The sequence below is a fragment of the Pan paniscus genome, chromosome 21 (genome assembly GCF_029289425.2).
Source record: "Pan paniscus chromosome 21, NHGRI_mPanPan1-v2.0_pri, whole genome shotgun sequence".
Classification (NCBI taxonomy): Eukaryota; Metazoa; Chordata; class Mammalia; order Primates; family Hominidae; genus Pan; species Pan paniscus.
Window position 1 is genome coordinate 60,246,290 of NC_073270.2, and position 26,164 is coordinate 60,272,453.

The window sequence follows — 26,164 nt, forward strand, 5'->3', positions numbered from 1 at the left end:
AAACTGCAGTTGGATACCTTAGCAAGACTCATTCATCTGGGGATATTTAGCCTTTCCTATTGGGCTTGACATTTCAGAATCCATTGCTTAACTGTGGGAAGATTGACTATGATTGAGCTAGACCTGTGTGGTGAGCATGGTTTTAATAGTTTGCTTCCCAGATCTCCATCCGTGTCTTAATGACTGAAGCATTCCTTCTCCCAGCTGCTTGGAGTGTGATTCAGTGACAGCTTGCAGCTGAGCTGGTACTTAGTTGGGTGTGGTGGCTGGCACCTTTAGGCAAGGTAGCTTGGCCCATGGTTATCCCTTGATTTTACCCAATGTTCTCAAAACTAAAATAGCTCGTTAGTTTAATTTTCATAAAATGGAAATTTGATAGATCATATTTTATTTATTATGTTGTTAAAATGCCGCACTCTCCTCAGTAGACTCATACACTGAAAAAACTCTTTGGAAGCCCTTGCTGAGAGTACATCACAGCTGACCTGTGCCCGCCCTTGACTCCCTCCAAGGTGCTGATCCCGAGAGCCCTCCGCAGTGAACACCCTGCATGCAGATCTCCTTCTTGGAATCTGTTCCTGGAAAACCCAGTCTCCAGCAACCTGATGTGTAACTGCAAATCTGCAACTTTAGACCAACCTTCTAAAGAGGGATTTAAGACCTTTTTCAAGAATCTGGCTTGATTTTTTGGCCCATGGTTCTCCCTTTATTTTACTCAATGTTCTCAAAACTAAAATGGCTCTTTAATTTGATTTTCGTAAAATGGAAATTTGGTAGATCATATTTTATTTATTATGTTGTTAAAGTGCCCCAATCTCCTCAGTAGATTCATACACTGAAAAAAAATAAAAAAGAAAGTACCTTAACTGGTTCATTACATTGAATTTGCACTGGGTAAAGGGTTAGTACCAACTGTGTTTTTCTCTGGGAGGAAGAAGCTCCAAACAGTAGGCAAGATTTCTGTGCCTTAAAGAAATGTTACTTTAGCTTTTCTTGCTTCAATGGCCTAATAGCAGCTCTTCCTGAGTAACTGTTTATATCACCATAAAAAGGGAATGCTGGTTATAGCTCCTTGTAGCCAGAGGGAAAAGAGATGCTTTTGTCTGTGGGATTGATTCCACTTTAATCCTGAACAGGGTATTTGGCCATCAAGTAGCCTACTGACTGAGCGGAGAAATTTTTATTTTAATTTTTTCTCATAACTGTCAATTTCATTGGGCAGCTATACATTTCTGGGGAATATTTGTATAATAGATGGAATTATAGAAGTTACGCTCACAAGCAGATATTTTGAGATTGATTAAAGATTTAGAAAGAAGTGGCTGGGCGCAGTGTCTCACGCCTGTAATCCCAGCACTTTGGGAGGCCAAGATGGGCTGATCACCTGAGGTCAGGAGTTCAAGACCAGCCTGGCCAACGTAGTGAAACCCCATCTCTACAATAATTAGCCGGGTATGATGGTGGGTGCCTGTAATTCCAGCTACTTGGGAGGCTGAGGTGGAAGAATGGCTTGAACCCGGGAGTCGGAGGTTGCAGTGAGCCGAGATCATGCCATTGCATTTCAGCCTGGGCAACAGAGTGAGACGCCATCTCAAAGAAAAAGAAAATTAGAAAGAAGTACATTTCCCAGGCTTCTGGGGTACCTCTAAGTGAGACTGACAATTTTACACATAGGACTGCAAAAGTTCTTTATCATACAGAAGTAAATTTCTGAAGTTAAATTCATTTTAGAGAGACAGACACAGGATCAAGCGTGTGTGAAGGAGATTGGACATTTTATTGGCATTAAATTTTGAAGCTTAGTTTTCAGACACAGATGAAGTTGAATATTATAAAGATGAAGAAAAGACCTTTTGTTAGACTAATTGCTGTAATATTAACTCAAGAATGGGTCAACTTTCTGCAAGTTAAGGTCATGCATTCTAGGGAATTCGATCTTGATTTTAAATAGGCGTTATGAATACAAAGTTAGAAATACCAGTTTCTCCTTTTATCTTACAAAGGTGTAGGCTGAGAAAGGCACTGGCATATTAGCTGGAGAAAGACTAACAGGAAGAATATAAGGGTTATTAAAAATGTTTCCTACTATTCTCTGATCTAGAGAGGCATGCAAGTGAAGATCATATTAAATTTAAGGGAGAGCATATTGGATGAATAACATCAGTTCAAGTTTTGAAATCCTTGAAAAGAAAAAAAGAGCTGAGCACGGTGGCTCATGCCTGTAATCCCAGCACTTTGGGAGGCCAAGGTGGGTGGATCAGGAGGTCAGGAGATCGAGATCATCCTGGCCAACACGGTGAAACCCCGTCTCTACTAAAAATACAAAAATTAGCTGGGCATGGTGGCGGGCGCCTGTAGTCCCAGCTACTTGGGAGGCTGAGGCAGGAGAATGGCATGAACATGGGAGGTGGAGCTTGCAGTGAGCCGAGATCGCACCACTGCACTCCAGGCTGGGCGACAGAGCAAGACTCCGTCTCAAAAAAAAAAAAAGAAAAAAGAAAAAAACGAACCAGCATAAATCGACATTTAGAGTACAGAGAGATTCGATATTAACTTCTCCAATTCTGTACTTTACAGATGGGGAAACTGAGGGCAAGTGAGATTTCATGATTTCTCTAAGATTCTGGCCTCTTAGTAACCACATTTTTAAGCTGTAAAACATATAACCTGGTGGCTCAGAGCATAAACCTCTGTGGGAGGCGGTGGACAGACAGATCTTTCTATACCATGGCTTCATTGTGATTCTGGACACGTTACTTAACCTCTCCTAATTTCTGTTTCCTCAGTTAAACAATATCAATAATTATGGCTCCTGAATCACAAGGATGTCTTGAACATTAAATAAAATAGTTGCTGTAGAGCCTTTTCATAACCCATTAGCTACTTTGAAAAGCAGATTCTGAAGTTGCGGACCGTGGCTGGTTGTTCACCTGGATTCCTGAGCCCTGGAACATAATGGGTCCTTAATGAATCAATGAATGAATATTACAAACCCGAATGTAGAGACACTGCTTCATGCATTATGCAGGCTAAAATTGTCATCCATTTAAAATGCCAGTTTAAACAGTCTTACATTTGAACAACATGCAGCTACTTTACTTTTGGAATATCTAGTTCTGAACTCTTGTAATTGAAGTGTAAACTTGTGTAACATAAGCATAGGTAACATCTTCTAAATGGAGGAGTGGAAGGTTAAAAGGTGGCATAATCTATTATAAGATTAAAAACATCATCCACTAATGAGTTTGAGGTTTTCATGTTTTGCTCTATTCTATGTTACTCCATTTGCTATATCTTGTAGAAAATTGTCCTGACATATTGTGGAGTAGGAGGAAAAAAGTGAGTGTCAGAAAAAAAGGAATTCTGGCACAAATGTGTCCACATATATATTTCTGCATGCTTGTAGGAAAATGAAGAAAGGAAAGGCTTCTGATAGTAACTGTGATAAAGGAACTGTGTTTTCCTTGAAGTGGGTGGAAGTGAGTTGAGTGGTCATTTGCTTTTGTATTTTTGTGCTTTTGTATTTATTTATCTGCTTATCTAGTAATCTATATTATTTATTCATTTATACAGTGTACATTCTTACCTTTTGTAATACAATAAAAACAATATTACGACCCTAATTGACCAGAGACAAGGAACAGTGGTTGGAAGGTGATTTCTTTTAGTGAATCTATTTAAGTTAAAATATTTTGAAAATCCCTTCTCTGTGTCGTAAGGGTACATACTCAGATATTGTATTGTGTTGTCTTAAAAGACATCATCCAGTAACATCGCTAAACTTTTCTCTTATGTATCTTTTGGGACCTTGGAGAGCAACAGATCATGTTCATCCATATGTAAATTAATCCATTTGTCACTTTCACTGTATATTTTGTGTTGCAGGAGAATTAGTGAGGCGGTGTTACTTTCTGCACCTTAGCATAATTATTGTGTCATTGTCAGAGACAGTGTAAATCTTGACATTTACAATGGAATATATTTTCCTTTAGTGACCATTACTAATGTTGTTTTAATTAAAAGCACTGATAGCTCAGGGTTTTCAGCAACATCTCTCCCATTGTCATAAATTAGAGGATTGAATTGTCTTATTTCATATCCTACTATGTTTACCAAGGGAACAATAGCAATTCTAGCTTGTCAAAGGAGACAAAGATGGGATTTGGATTCATCTGCTCATATATTTAAGAATTGCAGCTTGGGTCAGTGAGAGACTGTGGTCAGATTGAGCAATTGGGAAGAGGAAGTTGGGTCATATTTTCAGAGTAAATCAAGCTGATTCGGAAATAAAATGTACCTTGATAATTTGTTTACTTTTAATTTTTGTCACACTGCAAGTGTTGGTGTTTGCTGTTACGTAGCAAAATTACATTCAATATTTAAGGGCCACGATCCTGGTGAATTGTAGAAAGAGTGTGTTTTGTTTAGGACAATAATAGAAAGTGGGGAAGGAGAAAATCATGTTCTATTGAGCTTATTTTATTCACAAGCTAGTATTTTTGCAGATTTTCGCTCTTTAGCCAAAAAAGACTTTTTTTCTCCCCTGTGGAAGAATAAAGCCATCTAACTGTCACTTAAGGGCGGTCACTTGTAATGCAAATATAGAAATACGGAAATATTGACAGATATGAGCTATATGCATCAGCATTCTGAGTTTGAAATTAATAATAATGGGACACTGACTAATAGCTGGTTCTGTACAGCACTATATGCTTGTACAGGGTAAACAGTTACTACCGGTGACCCCAATTTCATGGATGAAGAAGTTGGGGATCAGAGCACTGTCAAAGCTTGTCCTAGGCCACATGGTCAAGAGAGATGAACCTAGAATTTGAACTTGGGAATGTTTAATTAATTCTTAATTTAACTCTTGGGATAAGGTTTAAACATTGCTGTTACTCCTTTGGGAGAGAGAGGAGGATTCTTACATGCCATGCTAGATTTTCTGTATTCATCCTTTTTAATTCTCTTTTCACTAATCCTTTAAGGCATGTGTTATTAACTTCATTTAAGTTTTCAGGAAACTCAGGCTCCAAGAATTTGGAAGTTGTCCAGAGTTACAGACAGGGTAAAGGATTGGATAGAGTTTGAATTTGTATTTGTGGTACCGGTGTCCATGCTAGTTCTGTTACCTATACCTACCCTGATACAGACAGACCTAGAAGTCTCATCAGAATGCTGGATGGATGAGGAAGTGTGGGTGAATCAGGCATCACCCACAAAGACTGCGTCTGTGAGTATTCTGCTAATATGGCAGTTATTGTACTGCTATGCAGCCAATAATAGTGGAATTATTACTGAGTGGGAGGCTCTGTGTTTCACTTATGTTGTCTCTATGGCCAATTTAAAAACATCTCTGTGTACATTAGTAAGGTTAAGACACAGATTAATCAATCACATTTACACAAACAAGATGCTCACATCCACCGTTTATGGTTAATCACATTACTTGACCAAGTAGCAGTATAGCATAATGGTTAAATCTGGGATTCAATGGAATCTCAGTCTATTCTGATGTGTTGTCACTGAACTCATTTTACAGGTAAAGAAGTTTGGGCTTGGAGGGATGCACAATTCACTGAAGATTGCTCACCTCGGAACAGGAGGAGTGAGGGGCTCAGATCCATGCCTTCTCTGCTTAATCTCTGCTATATTGATGCATAGTCCTGTAGCCAATCCTTGTAATTTTAATATTAGTAACAGGGCTAGGTGAATACCCCAGGTTACCACTTGAAGATTTTCTCACTTAGATATGTTCTCGAACTGCTTTATTTACCTGATCCTCTGCAAATGAGGAGAAACTTCAAGAAGTTGCTAAATAAAAAAGTTAAAAAGTGGATTTTAAGGAAACTAAAGTGAATGCCATACAACCGACTTGAAAAACAAAGGAAGAAGATGCAGCAGGGGTTTGAGCACTCTTTGTGGGTTTATTTCTTTAGGAAAAAAGACTAAAGCCAAATTCCATAGTTAGAATCTTTAGAAGAATCTTAATAACCAAGATCGTCTCCAATATAATAAACTAAATTTGAACACTGGACACGAAAAAAATAGGGAAGGCCACATAGATGTCAATAAACATTTTTCTTCTTTTTATTGTCATTGTTTTGCTGAATTTTACAATATTTTCCTTTTAGTAACCTAATATGAACCTACTGCCCCAATACAAAATTATCATTTTGGTATATTTCTTCCTATTTTTTCTCCTAAACATTGAAAGTTTCTCATGGTTACAATGATCACATATTTACAACGTCATACCCAGTGTATTTTTTTTTTTTTTTTTTGAGATGGAGTTTCACTCTTGTTGCCCGGGCTGGAGTATAGTGGCACGATCTCGGCTCACCACAACCTCTACCTCCCGGATTCAAGCGATTCTCCTGCCTCAGCCTCCTGAGTAGCTGGGATTACGGGCATGCGCCACCATGCCCGGCTAATTTTGTATTTTTAGTAGTAACGGGGTTTCTCCATGTTGGTCAGGCTGGTCTCGAACTCCCAACCTCAGGTGATTCGCCTGTCTCAGCCTCCCAAAGTGCTGGGATTACAGGCGTGAGCCAACCGCACCCGGCCATGTATACTTTTAAATGTATTTTGTTATGTTGTAAATACTTCCCCAAATCATCATTTTAACTTTAAAACTGTGAGTTTGAAGTCTATGATGACTAGGTACGTAATTTACTTGATAGTAAAAACATTTAAGTTGTTTTTAACTAAAAGTGACACTCAGGCTTGTAACTTTGACCATGTTTTAGATTGTTTCCTTGGAATGGATGTGATAATGAAGTTAGAGAGTTTGAATATTTTTATGGCTCTTAATACATATTACAAATTAACTTCCCTATGGGCTACGATTTACATTACAGCCAGTTTTTAAGGCTAGAAATCTAGCAGTGGGGCTGGGCGCGGTGGCTCACGCCTGTAATCCCAGCACTTTGGGAGGCCGAGGCAGGCGGATCAGGAGGTCAGGAGATCGAGACTATCCTGGCTAACACGATGAAACCCCATCTCTACTAAAAATACAAAAAATTAGCTAGGCGTGGTGGTGGGCGCCTGTAGACCCAGGTACTCAGGAGGTTGAGGCGGGAGAATGGCGTGAACCTGGGAGGCGGAGCTTGCAGTGAGCCGAGATTGCGGCACTGCACTCTAGCCTGGGTGACAGAGCGAGACTCACTCTCAAAAAAAAAAAAAAAAAAAAAAGAAAAGGAAAAAGAAAAAATAAATCTGGCAGTGGGCCACAGAGGTAGCTGATGTTCTATTTGTTTTGCAGTCATCCATGCACTGGTTATAGGATGTGGCTCAGAATCCCAAACTAAGTAATAAAACAAAGTCATATGTAGAGTCCAATGTGTATATTTCGACCCTTAGCATGAAGTTACATACAGTGTTTTGTGACTTCCATAATTTAGAGTCTCTGTAAATTCTTTAACTCATTTAGGAATTTCATTGTAACCAAAGAAAACTTAAATATGACTTAGCAATGGTGAGCTGTGCTGTGTTCAGCACATTAATAAATGCCACCAAATGATTTCAATGAACATTTTTATTTCATTTGTTCTGAAACTAGAAAGAAGACACTTAATATTGGTTTCTGACTTTTGAGCAAGTTTTATTTCCTCGGTTAATACTCTGAATGTAATTTACTTGCTATGCTTGCTAACAATGGAAAGCATTGAATTTGGTTTTGTGGCTTATGCTCTTTATCAATTATATGCCATTGGTAAAGTTGTCTACCTCCACTGCAATACTGGGAAGGTTAATAAAGAGAGAGCGTGCTCATTTGAGTCAGTTCTGTACTGACAGAACGTGCATCTCTGGCTATTTGTGGTATGTATATGGCCTATCAGAAACTACAATAATAATTGAGACCAATTTAATAACCATTATACCAGTGACCTAGTCATTCTTGTAGTTTAGTATATTTAATGCATTTACATTCATTTGTGGATCCATGTAGACCACATATTCATTCATCTATTCAACGACTTTTCATTGAGTACCTTCTATGTATAAGGTAATTCTTAGTACCAGGAGATAACTGGTGAATCAGAGTAAACCAGAAAATAGATGAATGGTTAGTATCGTTGCTTTGCACTCATTTAATGAGTCATTTTAGGATTACTATAGCAACACTATTAAAAATTTTACAGTCATTCACATGGCTCGAAATTCAAGAATTAAAAGTTCAAAAGGGTATACAGGAAAGATTCTCTCACCCGTCTACCCAGAGCCACCAATTCTCCTCAAGAGAGCAATCAATTTTATAGTTTCTTCTCTTTCAGCCATATTTCAAGCATATATCAGCATATACATATATAGGTATATTTGTATATATGTCATGTGTGTGTACACCGCATTTTTTCCTCACAAAAGTAGTATATATGCGCTATCCATTATTCTCTAACTACCTTGTGTCACTTAATAAATTTCAAAAAGCTCCTTTAATTATTACTTAAAGATTGGCCACATTTCTTTTTTATTCCTGTCAGCATGGTATTTCATTGTGTTAGATATTCTATTAATTTTGAATTCTTGTTGATTATATTTTATCATTATTATAAATAGTACTACAATGCATATCTTTACATAAGTTGCTTTCACTTAGATTTTTTTCCTTAATAACTAGAATTGCAAATTAAAGTGGAGCAAGTCTATGGCTATTGAAAAATATTCTTCAAGTTATAATCTGGAAATATTGATCTACAGTATACACAGAATACTATATTTTGTGTAAGAAGTGGGGGTAAGACTGTATATTTGTATTTGTGTATATGTGCTTGTGTTTGCACAAGGAAATAATGCATTTAGTTGTAAGTCAGTGACTGGGTCTGGTGCAGGGGTAGGAAATAGAGGTGGGAAGCAGGCTAATTAATATATACCTCTGAAATAATTTTGAATTTTGATCCATGTGAATGTATTACTTTTTCAAAAAATTAATATTAACTATAAAATTAAAAATTAAAGTATATTTATTATTCTGCCATTTTCAATATATGAGTACACATGGATTTTTTTTAAAAATAATTTTATAGACTGGGATACTGGGAAAGTGGTATAATCATGTGGAATGCAGGAAGTCACAAAGTGGACCTGGCCTTGGAACTTGTTCATTGGTTGGATCTAATTCATAGTTTTGTTGCTTTTATTCTTGATTTTTTTTTAAAAAAATGGAAAAGTAATGAAGTGTTTCCCAAATGTCAGTCATTTATTCGTCCTCTTTACAGTCTTTGTCATATCTGTGAATAGCTTTCACTGTTATTCACTTACTACTTTGCTAAAATAATTTATTTTTCTTTATTTTGGATTTTTATAGCAGTGCCATTAACAAAAAGCCAATATTATTTTCCATGAGTAGAAGCTGCATAAATTGGAGCTCCTTCAGAGAAGAAGAACCACAGGGAGATATTTAATTAGAGGTTTGGTTTGGGGATTTTGGGGATTATTTCTTTTGCACTTGTAGGAACCTGGTTTGCAGGGTCTAGGTGCTCCTAGTGCTGAAACCTGACATCAGAAGTGAAGATGGACATAAAATGAGGGGACTGAAGACAAACTGCAGCCTATGAAGATGGGCTGGAAGCATCTGATTTTCAAAGCCCCCAATCCACCAACTTCAAAGATGGGGTCATCTTGTAAGGAGAAGAGCTAAGCAGGTGCTTGGCCGAGGTTTCTGAGGAGCTGAAGGAGGATCTGGAAGCAGTTAAAGTAGTTGCAGCCCAGCTGTTGTCCATGCCACCCTGGTGAACCAGCACATCAGAGACAGTGTGCATGAGTGAGAGTAGTGTGCACTACCCTGAGCTTCCAGCCGGGAAGCTCACCTTCACCTTCCCACATCCTACAATATGGCTACCTTTGTCCACCTTCCAGATCTGGCTACCCTCAATATGGCTACCCTAACCTTCCCACATCCTACAATATGGCTACCTTTGTCCACCTTCCAGATCTGGCTACCCTCAATATGGCTACCCTAACCTTCCCACATCCTACAATAAGGCTACCTTTGTCCACCTTCCAGATCTCACGGTCCACCCTAATTCTGACCTGTGCAAGGAAAGCAATTCTTTGAAAAATGGTTCTAGTTTAACTGAGCTGATATAATACAAATCCACTGCAAAAGATAACTAAAAATAAATACAATGAAAATGAAGCAATATTAGACACATTGCTCAATGAAGGCACTGAGCCTGAGGCTTTCTCTTGTTGAAAAGCAAGATCTGGAAGTTTTAGGGGGGGTTTAAAATTATTGTTACCCACTGAATGGAACTTCTCCTTGACTCACTCAGAAGGACTGACATGAAAAATGAGTATCTTTCTCAATGTGAGGTTCTGTGCCATTTGTTGCCTCTTCCAAAACAGTTTCTTCTTCTCCTCTCTCAGTTAAAGGAGGATACAGGGGTGATTGGAGATGGTATCATGCTATCCTTGGCCTTATCTGCATTTCTGCTTCTTAAACGAATGAAATGATGAACTAGATGATCATATGGTAGACAGAAGGGAAAAGAGTGATTTTATTTATCTGTAGACAGAGCTCTTTGAAGACCTGTCATGGGCACGCATCAAAGACAAATGTTGTGTGCATCAAAGGCTTGCTGGCTTTTGAGGTGGTAGGTGAGAAAAAAGCATAGTTTGGCTCATATCTGTGAAAGGTGTTTTGGCCATCTCAGTACCCATTGGAGAATTTTGTGTAGCTAAAGAGACCTCATGACTTTGAGTTTCTGGCAGACCTACTAACAGTGGATGGAAGCACCAGGGGCTGGCTTCTCACTGAGATGCTTCTATTCATATCTGTCCCGGTGGCATTCCCCAAGTGGTGTCTCCTGGATCCCCTCCATTCTTGAATCTGTGCCTCATCCCACACCCCACTGCTCAGGTTTGAATTGGTTCTGCAGTTTACCAGTGGTTTGACCTTGGGCAAGTCACTTCAAGTCCCTGCAATGTAGGGATATTATAGGCTCCAAATCACTGGGTAGTTGTGAGGATTAAATCAGGGGTTGGTAAATTATGATCCAAAGGCCAAAGTGCCCCTCTCTCCTGCTTCTTTTTGCAAATAAACTTTCACGGGAACACAGCCATACCCATTAGTTTACATGTAATCTGTGGCTGTTTGCACACCTCGCAGCAGCAAGTTGAGCAGTTGTGGCAGAGACCCTGTGGCTCACAAAGCCTAAGATATTTACTGAAAAAATTAGCTGACACCTGGATTAAACAAGTGAATACCTATAAATTCAATTCCCCAATGTTTATGGGCTGTTATATTGAGGTATTGAGCCTATAAGAGTGAAGAAACACAGACAAAAGTCCCTGCCCTCATGGAGCTTACAGTTCAAGGAGGGAAACAGATAATAAAGCAAAAAGAAAACCCCCAAAATGTAAAATATATGTAAAGTGATCTAGTGGTATGGAGGGGGAAAGGCAGGAAATAAAGAGAAAGAGAGAGAAAGAGAGAGAGAGTGTGGGGGGTGGGAGATGCAATTTTAATTAGGGTCATTAGGGAACCTTCACTGAAAGAGTAACATGACATCAGAGCCGTGTGGACACATGAAGAAGAGGGTTCCAGGCAGAAGGAACAGCCAGCATAAAAGGACAAAAGCCTTGAGGTGAGAGTGTGTGTCTGAGTGTTCAGAGACCAACAGGGAGGCCAGTGTACTCAAAGCCCGCTGGGTGGTGGAGAGGAGAGACCCGAAGATGCTTTCAGTGAGGTGGGACTTCCTTGGCCACAGACAGGATGTTGCATTTTGTTCTTCATGGGAAGGAAGGCACTACTGGCTTGTGAGCTGGGGATAGTGTGCTTTGGATCGCATTTTAAAAACATCACTCTGGCTGCAGATGGCGGCCACGAGTGGCAGCTTGAACTGGAGTTAGAGCTGTAGAGGTGGTGAGAAGCAGCCCAGCTCTGCCTATATTATAAAAACAGAGAGATGAGAATTCCCTGACAGATTTGGAGTGCATCAGGAAAGAAAGAGAGAAGTCAGGAAGACTTTGATACTTTGACTTGGTCAACTGCAGGAATGGGATTACCATTAACTGCAATGTGGAAGAAACAGAGATAGGGCAAGTTTTGGGGTCAAGGTTAAGAAGTCAGAATCAAAGATGTTAATTTTGAGCTGCCCCTTAGACATCGGGGTGGGATTGTTTAGAACAATGTCTGCCATGTAGTAAATTTTCAATACATGTTGGCTGTACCATGATTGGCATTATTACTGAAGGCTTACTCAATACATGCCATTTTATTTCTTTAAATTTTATTTTAATGTATTTTATTGAGACAGGGTCTTTCTCTGTCACCCAGGCTGGAGTGCAGTCGCACGATCATGGCTCACCGCAGCCTTCACCTCCTGGGTTCTAGCGATCTCCCACGTCAGCCTCCCAGGTAGCTGGGACTACAGGTAGGTGCCACCACGCCTGGCTAATTTTTACAAACTTCTTGTAGAGGCGGAGTCTGTCTGGTTGCCCAGGCTGGTCTTGAACTCCTGGGCTCAAGTGATCCTCCCTCCTTGGCCTCTCAAAGTGCTGGGATTAGAGGTATCAGCCACTGCTCCTGGCTTGATAAATATTTTTGAATACCTACTATGTGGCAGCACTGGAGAAACAATGACTGAGTTCTGGTTTCTGTCTTCATGGGGAGATAGAGAAACACCTGGCGATCATACGCGAGGTCACTGCTCTGAAGCAGTGCAGCTTTCGGGGAATCACAGACTCTGCCTGGGTCCTAAACATGATTTCTTTGAAGTTAGCCATTTACAGTTTATTTAATCTATCCATATCCTTGTCCTCATCTATAAAATAGGAACATCAACTTTATTTGGATAATGCATCTAAGTGCTCAGTAAACACCAGCTGTTAGTATAACATAAAGGATTCTATAAAATCAGTCATTTGTTTCACAAGTATTTTTTGAGTACTTATTACCACGTTACGGGAGTTTGGAAAGTACTTGGGATACAGTATGAACAAGAACACCCTGCCTTTAAGGAGATCAAGGGGGACTGAGTGGGGATAAATAAATGAAAATGATAGGTCAAGGTAATAATTACATAGAAAATAAAAATATATGTCTTCTACAGCAGCACTGTCCAATGGAGACATAATTAGAGGCCACATGTGAGCCACATGTACAATTTAACATTTCCTAGAAGCCACATCAAAAAATAAAGTGAAATAGGTGAAATTAACTTTAATGCTATATTTTATTTAATGCAATATATCCAAGACATTATCATTTTAACCCATAAAAATATAAAAATTATTAATCAAACATTCTACATTATCTTTTCTACTAAGGCATCAAAAATCCGGTATTTTACGCCCCGTGGCACAGTTCTTTTCAGCCTAGCCACATTTCAAGTGCTTGAAAGCTACATGTTGCTGATGGTGGTTGTCACATTGCACAGTGCAGGTGTTGAATGATGAGGTGTCTGCTTTAGACTGAATGGTCAGGGGAAGCTGAGATCTTACGACAGGAAGGACCCAGCCATGAGAAATTTGAAGGAAGCCCTCATGGGTACAAGATAGAACTAGGCAAAGAACCTAGGGCAGGAATGGGCTTCTTATGATAATGAAAAGCAGATCAACAAAGCCACTGGGGCCACACCCTAGAGAACAAAAAGGATAGTCATATCACATTGGAGAGTTATTTGGGGCCAGTTCTGGTAGGAGTTTAAAGACTTCTTGATGAGGAGAGTGGATGCATTCTAAGTGTATTGAGAACCAGTGGAGGGTTTAAGAAGGGAAGTGATATGATTAAGCTATCACTGACTGCTATGCAGAGAGTAGAATGTTAACAGCAAGCATGTAAGCACAAAGCCATGAGAAATACATCCAGTCTAGCTTTAGAAGCTCAAAGACAGCTTGGAGGAAATGTGTCCTAAAGAGGACTTACCCACGCCAAAGTTGGGTTTAGATGGGGTTTTCAGAGTCGGGGTGTTTTAGACCCATAGACTTCAAACTTTTCTGATTATACAATGCATGCAATTAAAAGTAGAACTCCCAGTATTTGTATAGGTGTTTATTTCCTATACATGTGCACTGCTATCAAACCATGTATTGCAGTGTTATTATTTTACTACAATTTTTCTTATTTATCCCACCTCCCCACCACACATAAATAAAAGTTTCATTATTTTTTTCTTTTATCCCACCGCATTTTACTTTGGAAATGACTGTTCCAGGCAGACAGAATTGCACAGGCAAAGGGCTGGGGATATAATGATGCTTGTCACACATACGAGATGGCAGGAGCTTATATCTGGAGGGTGGAAATAAGGAAGTGGGTAAGGTGATGGTGAGGGAGTGTTGAGAACTGTGCAGGGGCTACCTCATGAAGAGCTTGCAGGCTTTGGGGATGTTTTAATTTTTATATTTATTTATTTATTTATTTATTTTGACACAGAGTTTCGCTCTTTGTTGCCCGGGCTGGAGTGCAATGGCGCGATCTTGGCTCACCGCAACCAGTGCCTCCTGGGTTCAAGTGATTCTCCTGTCTCAGCCTCCCAAGTAGCTGGGATTACAGGCATGTGCCATCACACCTGGCTAATTTTGTATTTTTAGTAGAGATGGGGTTTCTCCATGTTGGCCAGGCTGGTCTTGAACTCCTGACCTCAGGTGATCCGCACCCCTTGGCCTCCCAGAGTGTTGGGATTACAGGTGTGAGCCACTGTGCCCAGCTATTTATTTTTTTAGACAGAGTCTCGCTGTCTCACCCAGGCTTAAGTGCAGTGACACGATCTTGGCTCACTGCAACCTCCGTCTCCCCAGTTCATGCGATTCTCCTGTTTCAGCCTCCCAAGTAGCTGGGATTACAGGCACACACCACCCCACGCAGCTAATTTTTGTATTTTGGTAGAGACAGGGTTTTGCCATGTTGGCCAGGCCAGTCTTGAACTCCCGACCTCAAGTGATCCACTTGCCTCGGCCTCCCAAAGTGCTGGGATTACAGGTGTGAGCCACCGCACCCGGACTAATTTTTAATTTTAATTTTAATTTTTATGTTTTGAGCTGGAGTCTTGCGCTGTCACCCAGCAAGGGTACAGTAGTGCAGTCATGGCTCACTGTAGCCTTAAACTGCTGGGCTCCAGCGATTTTCCCATCTCAGCCTCCCCAGTAGATGGGACTACAGTCGTGCACCACTGCACCTGGTTAATTTTACAATTTTTTTGTAGAGACAGGGGTCTTGCTTTTTTGGCCCAGGTTGGTCTTGAACACCTTGCCTCAAGCAATCCTCTCACCTCCGCCTCCCAAAATGCTGGGATTATAGATCTAAGCCACTGTGTCCAGTTGGGAAAGATTTTAATATATTTTCATATATGATGGGAGGCCATTGCTGGGTTTTAAGCAAGAGATGGTGTCTAGTATTTTGGTAAGCATTTTACATTCATTTTCTCGTCTTATTTATCTTTAACATCTGCAAAGCAGGAACAAATGAAAGGGTTTCAAGCAAGATGGTGACGAGCACGTTTGTTATTGAGTAGAATTTTCTCCTTTCTCTCCTCTCCACTTCTCTAATTAAATTCTGTAAGTTAAAACTCATGCTGGTAAAGACCAAGCTTTAATCACAGAGAGAAATTTCATTCTAGGACAGACTGCTTGCCTGCTCACACTGACCCCTGCCTCCACCTGTCCCGAAAACTAACGCTGCCTGGGGGCTAGTCGACTAAAAACCACCCAGTTACACTGCGATCTAGAAATGCCCATTGGAGGCTTTCAGATGGCAGTACATATGCTTTTAAAAATACTGGGGTGGGGGGATGGGGGGAGGGAGAGCATTAGGGAAAATAGCTCATGCATGCTGGGCTTACTACCTAGGTGATGGGTTGATGGGTGTAGCAAACCACCATGGCACACGCTTACCTATGTAACAAACCTGCACATCCTGCACATGTACCCCAGAACTAAAAATAAGAATTAACAAAATACCGACTTACATTTTTTTGGTTGCATTCTTTATTCATATGGGAAATCTGCTGCTATAATAAACAAAGCTATTCATTTTTCTTACTGTAGGTTCTCCTTTCTCCCTTCCTTGGTTAAGCAAACTCACCCTAGAAGGGGCTGTTTATCCACAAATCCTCAGTAATTAAGAGTCACACTTGACACTTAATTTTAAAATATATGTACACTAAATAACATAACATTTTAAAAACAGCTGATTTTAATCTTTGTACTTGTACAGTTTTTAGCTTTTTATTAGATTTAAAGAGAGAAGAAAACCATTTTATGTTAAATTTTTAGTCACTGTTAAGAGAGGTGTTTTATTGCCAATCTCTTTAAACCACAGCCAGGCATGTATACTCAGAAAATTACTTTACATAATAATGACTAACTGGAAAAACTGATAATATTATTGAAACATTGAGAGAAATGTTGTGGGGGTTTTTTAAATAAGTTCAACATAGGATCCCATGGCCTAGTTTTGGAAAGAACAACTCTCCTTCCCGCTCTACTGGAATCCAGTTGGCCCAGCCCCCGCTGCCTTGCTTGAGTTCCCTTACATTGCCCTGGGTTGTGTTGGCTTGGAAGGCTGCCTGGCCTTGTGTGCTTGCTGGGCTGAAATTACTCTCCCTGCTCGGCTATTGGGAGCACACCCCATCTACAAATTTGTCCACTTGATTTCACTCCTGGGCCTCTGGAGTTGAAAGAGTAGCTCATTAAAATGAGAATGAGCCAGAGGGCTCCGCAGGGCTGGTTTGATCAGCACTGTCCGTGGTGCTCAGCAGGACAACACAGAGTAGCATTTGCGTCTGAGGACAGTCAAACCCACATCACCAGGCTTCAACCACAACTGCAGTAATAGCTACCATTTATTATTTTCTACGGGCTCAATGCTGAGCTAAACACTTTCATGTGCTTTTATTAAGCTTTACCTTGACTTCATGAGCTAGGTAGCATCACTTTGGAGAATGAGGGTGCTTTAAGTCACACACTTCCACTTCCAGGGTATCAATGCTGCATTGACCACTTCCTAGCTTTGTGACTTTGGGCAAGTGGACTAACTCCTGGTTGCTCACATTTACCCATCTTTAAGATGGGGATATACTACATAGAGCTGTTGTATCAAGCAGGATACCATAGTGCCTGATACGTAGTAGGTGCTCAATAAAAGTTATTGACATTGCTTTGCTAATAGGTACTTAGGTTTAGGGAGGTGAAGTCACCTGCTTAACTTCCTCATGCTCATACAACAGATATTTTCTCTGGCCTTACCAAAAGATGAACCAAAGAAAGTAAAGTAGAAAAGGTGGTAGATAGCTGATAATTTTTTTTAAATGTGTTTCCAGTATGCTAGTTTGTTATACATAGTTTCTTGGAGAATTTAAAAGCCATTGGCTTAATGTTCATTCACTGTCAACTAACACTAGGTAAACATTCATAGCTGCAATTTGTATTGGTGATGGTGCAAATGGCAGAAAATTCGATCCAAACTAAGCAAAGAGGAAGGTATTGGCTTATCAGATTCAAAGGCCCAGGGATGCACCTGACTTGAGGAATGGCTCATTGCTGGAGTCAGTGACATTGATGGGACCTGATTCTCTCTTGGCTTTTCTTTCCTTCATTCTCATACAGTCTCTTCTTGGGGTTGCAAGATGACTGCAGCAGTCTTAAAACTCATATCCTTTCAGATTCTTTCCCAATGAGGGAGAGAATGTACTTCTTTTTCCTAACTTTTGAAGAAGCATTTTTAAGCCTGGCCTTCATTGGCCAAAATTAGGTCCCATGTCCACCATTGAATGAATCTCGTGGCTTAGATGATGGGGTAGGAGGATTGGGTCAGGCCATTCAGTTTGCTCTCTGTTGAACCTGTGGCTGCGTCTACCTTATACACACCAACAGAGCAGAGGTGGCTTCACCAAGGAAATGTGGAGTGCTGTTTACCTGTGTGAAAGAACAGATGCCCCATGACACAAGCAGTAGAAATCCACTAGACTACTGAATACATAATGAGTAGACTCACCTATGAATGTCGAGACGTCTGCTTCCTTTCTTTTCCTATTTCCTGAAAGTTTTCTTTCTGCAAAATATACCTATTCAGAGAATAAAGAAAAAATAAAGAATTATCCTTCTCAAGGGAAAAGAGCCATCTATAATGCAGTCTTTTAGATTTTCTGCTGGTCCCATAAATATTGCAATACATTGTTTATACTCAGACCATCACGTCATTTATGATGATTAGCAGGAACTCATAAGGCATTGACTGACCTGGACAGTTACAATTTGTTAAAAATATGCATTGTGATTTTTTTCTCATATTGGGGGTCAACTTAAGAAGTTGACTTTGTCATTTATACACAGTTTATTTATCCATGGTAACAGCAGCCTACAGTGGGCTTAATTATAGGCCCACTAATTATTTGCCTTTGCGACGGTGAGGGTGATAAAACATGGGTTTTGATAAGAAAGTTTGGCATTTTTAGTAGTATTCTTTTATGTTAAAATGTTGTACTTTGCTTTACTCTTATGAAAACACTTTTTGTTAAAAAAAGAAATTTGCTATGAAGGATAAACTCCATTTCAATGGTGTATATTAGTCTTTGGCCTCAGTCACTACATAGCTGCTGTAATGTGGTTCTGGGGAAGCCCATCACCAGAGCACGTGGCAGCTGGGAGTGGAAGAAGGGTGCAAAGGAGTAAAGGAAGCAGAGAGGAGCAAGAGCAAACATTTGTGGGGGCCTAAGCATGTTTCAGAAATGTTGCGTCAACTCTTATTTCCTCATAACAAACTCATGATGTAGGTTTGTTTTGTAGACACTGCTGGGCATCTCACTGATGGCTTTTTCCCCCTTATACACCAGCAGATCCTCGGGTTGTTTGGGGTCATGTGATACCCAGCTAAAATAACTACATTTCCCAGCTCCTCAGCTCATGCTCAGTCATCTGATAGGGCTTCTGGTGAAGCCCTTTAATAAGGGGCAGAATATGTTGGCAACTTGTCTTTTGCCTCTTCCTAGAGTGTACCCAGGGATGCTCCTGGAGTTTGAGCAGTCATCTTGGAACTATGGGCTAATAAGACATAGTAATTAGTTTTCTGTTACATTCAGCTGAATGCAATTCCTAATTAGAAAAACATTGTTCATAGTATTTAATTGAGCTTTTTAGTGAGAACTAAGCAGTCACTTTTTATATCCAGCCTGGGACCCAGCTTCACCAGTTTTTCCAATTTTTAAAAACAAAATTGGAAATCAGCTTTTACGTAAAATTTTGTCTTAAAATATTGGTTTGTTTTGTTTGCTTGTTTGCTTTAAATACTCTGAGCAAAAAAAAGAAAAAGAAAAAAACCAACATCCATTTGTAGGCCACCATTTTGCCACCACTGGTCATTTATTGCTTTCATTTATTCACTTAATAAACCGTGGAGATGTTGAAAGTAATTCAGAAGTGTGTCACTAAAGGACTAGAGAATAAGACTGTCAAAGGAAGATTTTTAAAACGTGAGATTATGAAAGTTGAAGAAGAGTGGGCTGTGCATTGACTAATTAATAGTTTTCAAATATATGAAGGGATTTTAGACAGCTGATGTTGACTATCCTTTGTCTTCTGCAGAATAGGGTAAAAAAGAAAACACAATTGTTTTTCAGGAGAAGAATTTTGAATAAATGAATAAATACGAGAACAGTTTTCTAGATGCTGAGAATTATTAAATTTTAGCAGAGGAAGGGGCTGTGGGCCTTTATTTTGTAAAGTTTTTTTGAATTAGGACAGATTATCAGAGAGAAATGTGTGTGGTTTTGGTGACCTTGGAATTACCTCCCATCTGGAATTTTGAGATTCAGATTACTTATTCTGAAGGGATTCAATAGCTGCACCCTACTTTTTGTACTCATTGTGCACTGCAGGATGCAATTCAAGGGAATAGCTGGGAAGTCCGAAGTGGTTTTGGATTCTGATTTCTTTACAAAGTCGTTGGTACCTCCTAAGCCATCACTGCTCCAGTTAAGGGACACGTGGCTCTGAATACAGGGCTCCTTTTGGAGTCTCCCCTGGGATGTCACATCTTCTGGTTTGACAGATGCCAACTTGACATTTTTCTCCTCTTTCATTATTCTGAATAATTCTGCAAAGCCCTCATCCTCCCAGCACTATATGTACCAAGCGTGAGAATTTGCCTTTTCCCCTTGTCAAAATATGTCAAGAGTTTGTAGGAGTCCAAGGTCATGCTTCAGTTTTCAGACAGAAGAGGAATTCCAAGAATTCCAGAAATGGCAGGAGATCTCTTTTCTTGCTAACTTTGGTTCAGGTGTGCTTTAAAAATTCAACATTTAATGGGCTGTTAAATATTCCTTCCTCTTGCTGAGGAACTTCAAGTTATTTTAATATATATTGAGGGTTGCCTAGTAACTACAGCTTTACTAGCTTACTGAGAGAAGTTTTACTCTTTTTTTTTTTTTTTTTTTTTTTTTTTGGCTACAGAAAGGCAATCAGAGGAGAGCAATTGGAGATGGCTTCATGGAGAAAAGGAGGAGGAATATGGTGTCTCTTTGGGACTTGAGGTCATGTAAAACTGATGTTAGAAGAAACATGTAGGTCCCTGTCTGAGGCAATTAGAAGCAAGTTCAAGGAAATCATCTTCCACTTAATCTTTGCTTATGCTGAATAGTTTGAGTGAATGATGTCACAGGGAGTTGAATTACCGAAATGCTCACCTGCCTTCCCCCCTTTCTCCCTCCCTTCCTCCTTCCATCCTTCTTTCCGTCCCTCCCTTCTTCTCTTATTCCTTCCTTCATTTCTTTCTTTTTCTTTTTTTAAAGAAAATAAATAATCTTACTGTTCTAAGGACCTAACTTCAGGCTCTGAGATATGTATTAGTTATAATTTTTTTTTTTTTTTTTAAGGTGAAGTTTCACTCTTGTTGCCCAGGCTGGAGTGCAATGGTGCGATCTTGACTCGCTGTAATCTCCGCCTCCCAGGTTCAAGCAATTCTCCTGCCTTAGCCTCCTGAGTAGCTGGGATTACAGGCGCCCGCCACCACACCCAGCTAAATTTTCGTATTTTTAGTAGATACGGGGGTTCACTATGTTGGCCAGGCTGGTCTTGAACTCCTGACCTCAGGCCATCCAACCCGCCTCGGCCTCCCAAAGTGCTGGATTACAGGCATGAGCCACTGTGCCCGGCCAGTTATGACTGATTTTATAACTGAATTATTTCTCTTCTTAATTCTGCTTCTTATAACCTAGTGGGAAACAACCACTGAACAAGATGAAAATCTAATTGAAACCACCATTTATTTTCCTGAGTCAGTCCAGGTTTGTAACTAACTTGTAGATTATCTCAATGTTGAACTTTGCTGAGTTTTGTGAGGACATGGAGATTTTATAAGCCAAGGAAATAGATATCTCTGAGAGGACATTTTCTTGTCTACCACAGTACATCTTGTTGCTATTCATTACTAAATCCTTACTTTGAGATCTTAAAACAGGGAACATCCTACCAATGTCAGTTCAGATGCAAATTTGTTTGAGCTTGTGTTCTCTCTTGTTTAATACATTTCAGAGAGTTAATTTGTTTACCAAGAAGAAAATCATTTTTTTGTATTGGTTACCAATGAAAAGTGGCATAGTCCAACTAAAGAGAGTATGCAAAGATGGGTTTTGTACCTCCTGAGGAGATGCTAGCTACCCAGAAACGTAGACTAATAATAAGTAAGATGACTGGCCATCAGCCAGTTTTGCCAGGTGATGGCATGAATGTTCAACGTATGCTTTTATGCAATTCTGTGATGCTGCAGTAATTGGGGAATGCATTAGCTGACAGCAGTCCCTGATTCGATCCATCTCTTTCTGGCTCTGGTTACTTCTGACTCATAAAGTGGACAGGGAAAGCAAAAGGAGAAATGTGTATAATAGTAAAATGTTCACTTGCAGTGTGTCGTGTACCCTTAGGCTAAAGATAGACAAGCATCTCAGAATCTGGGTCCCATATTCTCATTTCCCCATATATAATTCCTCAAGTGGGCAGAAGTGTATCTGGTTATATAATCCAGTTACAGTGGGAAGAGAAACTATATTTAAATATGCATAGGGAGAAATCATTGTCAGCTACAGATACATATTTAATTACAGTAAGAAAAAAATATGAATTTGAAAATGATGTGGGGGTTGTTTTATTCAAATTGGGGTTCTAATTCAGTCTAAAAAAAAACTGAGCAGTGTTGTTGAAATGATTGCCTCTTAGCAGATAGTATGTGTATATGTATTCTGTAGCTCTGCCTGACTTAAAGAGGCTTTTACAACAGATGGAAAGGCATAGTGAGAGAAGAAAATAATTTAAATTTAACCCTTTGTAAATACTCTAGCTTTAAGGGCATTTTGCCTTCCTTGGGTTGTGGGTAGAGTATGCTATCATATCTGAACTGTGTGTTCCCCTTATAACATCCTGTGCTAAGTGCTCATGCTCCCCAAAATTCAGGTCCCTCTAAATGATGGTGATGGGAATCCAACTCTGACAGTTTGACCCCAGATGTGTGCTTTACACTGACCCAAGATATAGCCTAGCAATATACGATGTAAAAATTAACATTAACTCATTGACTCAACTACTAAATAGGTACTAAAAGTCAAGCTTTTTGCTAGACCTGAGAATATAGAAGTTGAATTTAGCTCTTGCCCTCAAAGAATTTACAGTCTAGGGGGTAGACCTGCTCCTAAACTGGCAATTAAGTCTTTAATATCTATGCATTTATTCTGCAACACTGAATTTAAAACAGGTTTTTCTCAGAAGCAATTCTGTTTCTACAAACTGTCTCCTGGGCTCAGAGTCCCTCGTGTTACCGAGTTCCTTGAAAGCCATGCTTATTGCTTTTAAATGCAACATATCTCGGGTTGATGTTTTTGTTCTATAGTAATCCTTTCATTCCCTTTTTTATTCGAGAGTTTGAAAATAATGTTGTGTGCAAAATCCCTAAGGAATTAGCAGAGCTGATTTGATTCAAATATAACTTCCCATCCTGTGTGCAGTGTCATGCCCCTGAGTTTCATATACATGAGTTCTAACCCCTTCTTGTCTCTTGCCAAGATTTATCAGCAATTGGTTAACCTATTTGGGTTAGCTTAGCTTCATTTTCTTCATCTGAATAATCGGCATAGGTATGGATTCTCACAAGAATCAGATGCTATTTTACAGAAGTTTTATAACAAGCTTAAATTTTGAAATAAAACTAAAGCATCATGATGTAGGCAACATGGGATAAAATTGTAGCCTAACCACTGTGTATGCTGGAGTCATGCAATTTGAATTATACAGTCTTTGAGGTTTCATATGTTTTAGTTTAAAGGCTGACTTTGCCATTTGTAAGCTGGGTGGCTTTGGGTGATTTGTTTAATATTTCTCTGTTAGTTTCCTTATTAGTAAAATAAAATAATAATGTTTTATAGGCTTTATAATAATGATGAAGGTGCTGGTGGAGATGATAAAGTGATGATGATAGTGTTGGTGGTGATGATAGTGTGTCTGCAGTGGCTTGAATATTTATGCATCCCCCACTCCAAATTTAAATGTGGAAATCCTAACCCCCAAGGATTTGGTATTAGGAGATGGGGCCTTTGGGAGGTGATGAAGTCATGAATCACAAATAGGAGTAGTGCTTTTACAAAACAGACCCCCAGGTAGTCATTTGTCTTTTCATCATGTGAGAACACAGCTAAAAGATTGCTGTCTATGGACCGTGAAATGGGCCCTCACCAGATGCTAAACTTGCCAGTGGCTTGATCTTGGACTTCTCAGCCTCCAGAGATGAGCAATAAATTTCTGTTGTTTATAAGCCATCCAGTTTATGATGTTTTGTTATAGAGGCCCAAATGGACTCAGCCTTACAGTTATTAAGCCCTTCCTTCTTGCCAGTACTGTGCTGAGTACTCTACATGCATCACCTCATAGCATTCTCAGTTGCCCCCTCTGGTAGCTACTATCACAATCCCTATTTTCTTTTTTATTATACTTTAAGTTTTAGGGTACATGTGCACAACATGCAGGTTTGTTACATATATATACATGTGCCATGTTGGTGTGCTGCACCCATTAACTCGTCATTTAACATTAGGTATATCTCCTAATGTTATCCCTCCCCCTTCCCCCCACCCCACAACAGGACCCAGTGTGTGATGGTCCCCTTCCTGTGTCCATGTGTTCTCATTGTTCAGTTCCCACCTATGAGTGAGAACATGCGGTGTTTGGTTTTTTGCCCTTGTGATAGTTTGCTGAGAATGATGGTTTCCAGCTTCATCCATGTCCCTACAAGGGACATGAACTCATCCTTTTTTATGGCTGCATAGTATTCCATGGTGTATATGTGCCACATTTTCTTAATCCAGTCTATCATTGTTGGACATTTGGGTTGGTTCCAAGTCTTTGCTATTGTGAATAGTGCCGCAATAAACATACGTGTGCATGTGTCTTTATAGCAGCATGATTTATAATCCTTTGGGTATATACCCAATAATGGGATGGCTGAGTCAAATGATATTTCTAGTTCTAGATCCCTGAGGAATCGCCACACTGACTTCCACAATGGTTGAACTAGTTTACAGTCCCACCAACAAACTACCATCAGAGTGAAGAGGCAACCTGCAGAATGGGAGAAAATTTTTGCAATCTACTCATGTGATGAAGGGCTAATATCCAGAATCTACAATGAACTCAAACAAATTTACAAGAAAAAAACAAACAACTCCATCAACAAGTGGGCAAAGGATATGAACAGACACTTCTGAAAAGAAGGCATTTATGCAGCCAAAAGACACATGAAAAAATGCTCATCATCACTGGCCGTCAGAGAGATGCAAATCAAAACCACAATGAGATACCATCTCACACCAGTTAGAATGGCAATCATTAAAAAGTCAGGAAACAACAGGTGCTGTAGAGGATGTGGAGAAATAGGAGCACTTTTACATAATCCCTATTTTCAATGAGAAGTTGAGGTTTGTGGAGTTGCTTAACATGTCCAGGATCACCTAATGCTCCAACATAAGTTTGATTGACTTTAATACTTTTAATATATACTGTGTCTCAGTTAATGTTTTATTGTGCTCTGGTAGTTTAAACTGCGTTATCTTGTATCAAGAATTCAGGTGTAATAAAGATTAAAAGGGACATGATGTATGTTTAATATTTAGCATCTGTTCCATAGTAAATGCTAAATAACTATTAGATATTTAATTGGTATTAGATCTATTTCTTTTTTAACTTATAAATTATAATAGTTATTGATTCTATTATTGCCTTTAAAATTTAAAACCATTCTGAAATGATGAAATGGTTTATTCTCCTCTATAAGGATGCAAAAGTTACTATTGCCCATATCACTGAAGATGAGGGAATGCCAAGATTTTAAAAATTTCTACAGAATAGCAAAAATACTTTCATCATTTAGGTCAAAGTTTCAAGTTTGAGTAAGGCTTATATTCATTTTTTTCAAATAACTGGCTTGTATTTTTAAACAAATATCACTAAAGTCTATAATATCATTATCTTATGATTCAGTAAAGAAAGAGAAATAAGCTGTTTAAATATGATGCCATACAAATTCATTCAAAAGAGAATGATGCATTCAGTAACTATGTTTGTGGATTTGGCTCTATGCTATGAGATATCCAATTTGTCTTATTTTATCCTTGAATTAATACTTCTTTAAGCTTCAAGGAGATGTGATGCATTAGAAATTGTAGATTATCTGTGGCAAATTTGACTCCAGGCTTTTAGTAACACCTTATTTCAAATTCTCAAAAGAGAATCCTGTTGTCTTAATGTTTTGGTCTTCGACATCCAAGTGTGTTTTAACCTCTATGGTGCACATACCTGCCCACCACTGCTCCTTGACCTTCAGCTTCACTGAACATTTGAACTCTTGTTGCAATGCTTATGTTATTGGGCCCCTCCACGTCCTTGCCACAGTTGATTGAACCAAAGGCAACTCAGTAGAACACTCCTAATCCTGCCCCCTAAACCCTCCCCGTAAGTCCTTGTCATCTCAGTAAACGACATCTCCAATCTTCCACTTGCTTAGGTTATCAACCTTAAGTCACTCTTGAGTTCTCTCTTTTTCTCACATTTTATTAGCAAATTCTAAGCCCCTTATCAAATTCCATTAGCTCTGTGTTCAAAACACATCTGGACATAGTGATTGATACCCCTGCTGTTTCCACTCTAGGTCAAGATTCCATATATAATCACCTGGGCTATTGCAATC

The 26,164-nt window shown here is 39.4% G+C and overlaps 1 protein-coding gene across 3 annotated transcripts in view; it reads left to right on the top strand.

Moving 5' to 3' along the window:
- The window catches only part of DOK5 (docking protein 5), a 175,540-nt gene that overhangs the window by 19,084 nt on the left and 130,292 nt on the right, over nt 1-26,164 (top strand). Inside the window, exon 2 of one of the 3 annotated variants that reach the window (XM_008952870.4) lies at nt 513-24,640. The exons of the other annotated variants lie outside the window; for them this stretch is intronic. Within the exon in view, the coding sequence (XP_008951118.2) occupies nt 513-683 (171 nt within the window). The 3' untranslated portion in view covers nt 684-24,640. Of the gene's footprint in view, nt 1-512; nt 24,641-26,164 lie in introns of those variants that run through there. 3 annotated transcript variants of the gene reach the window in all.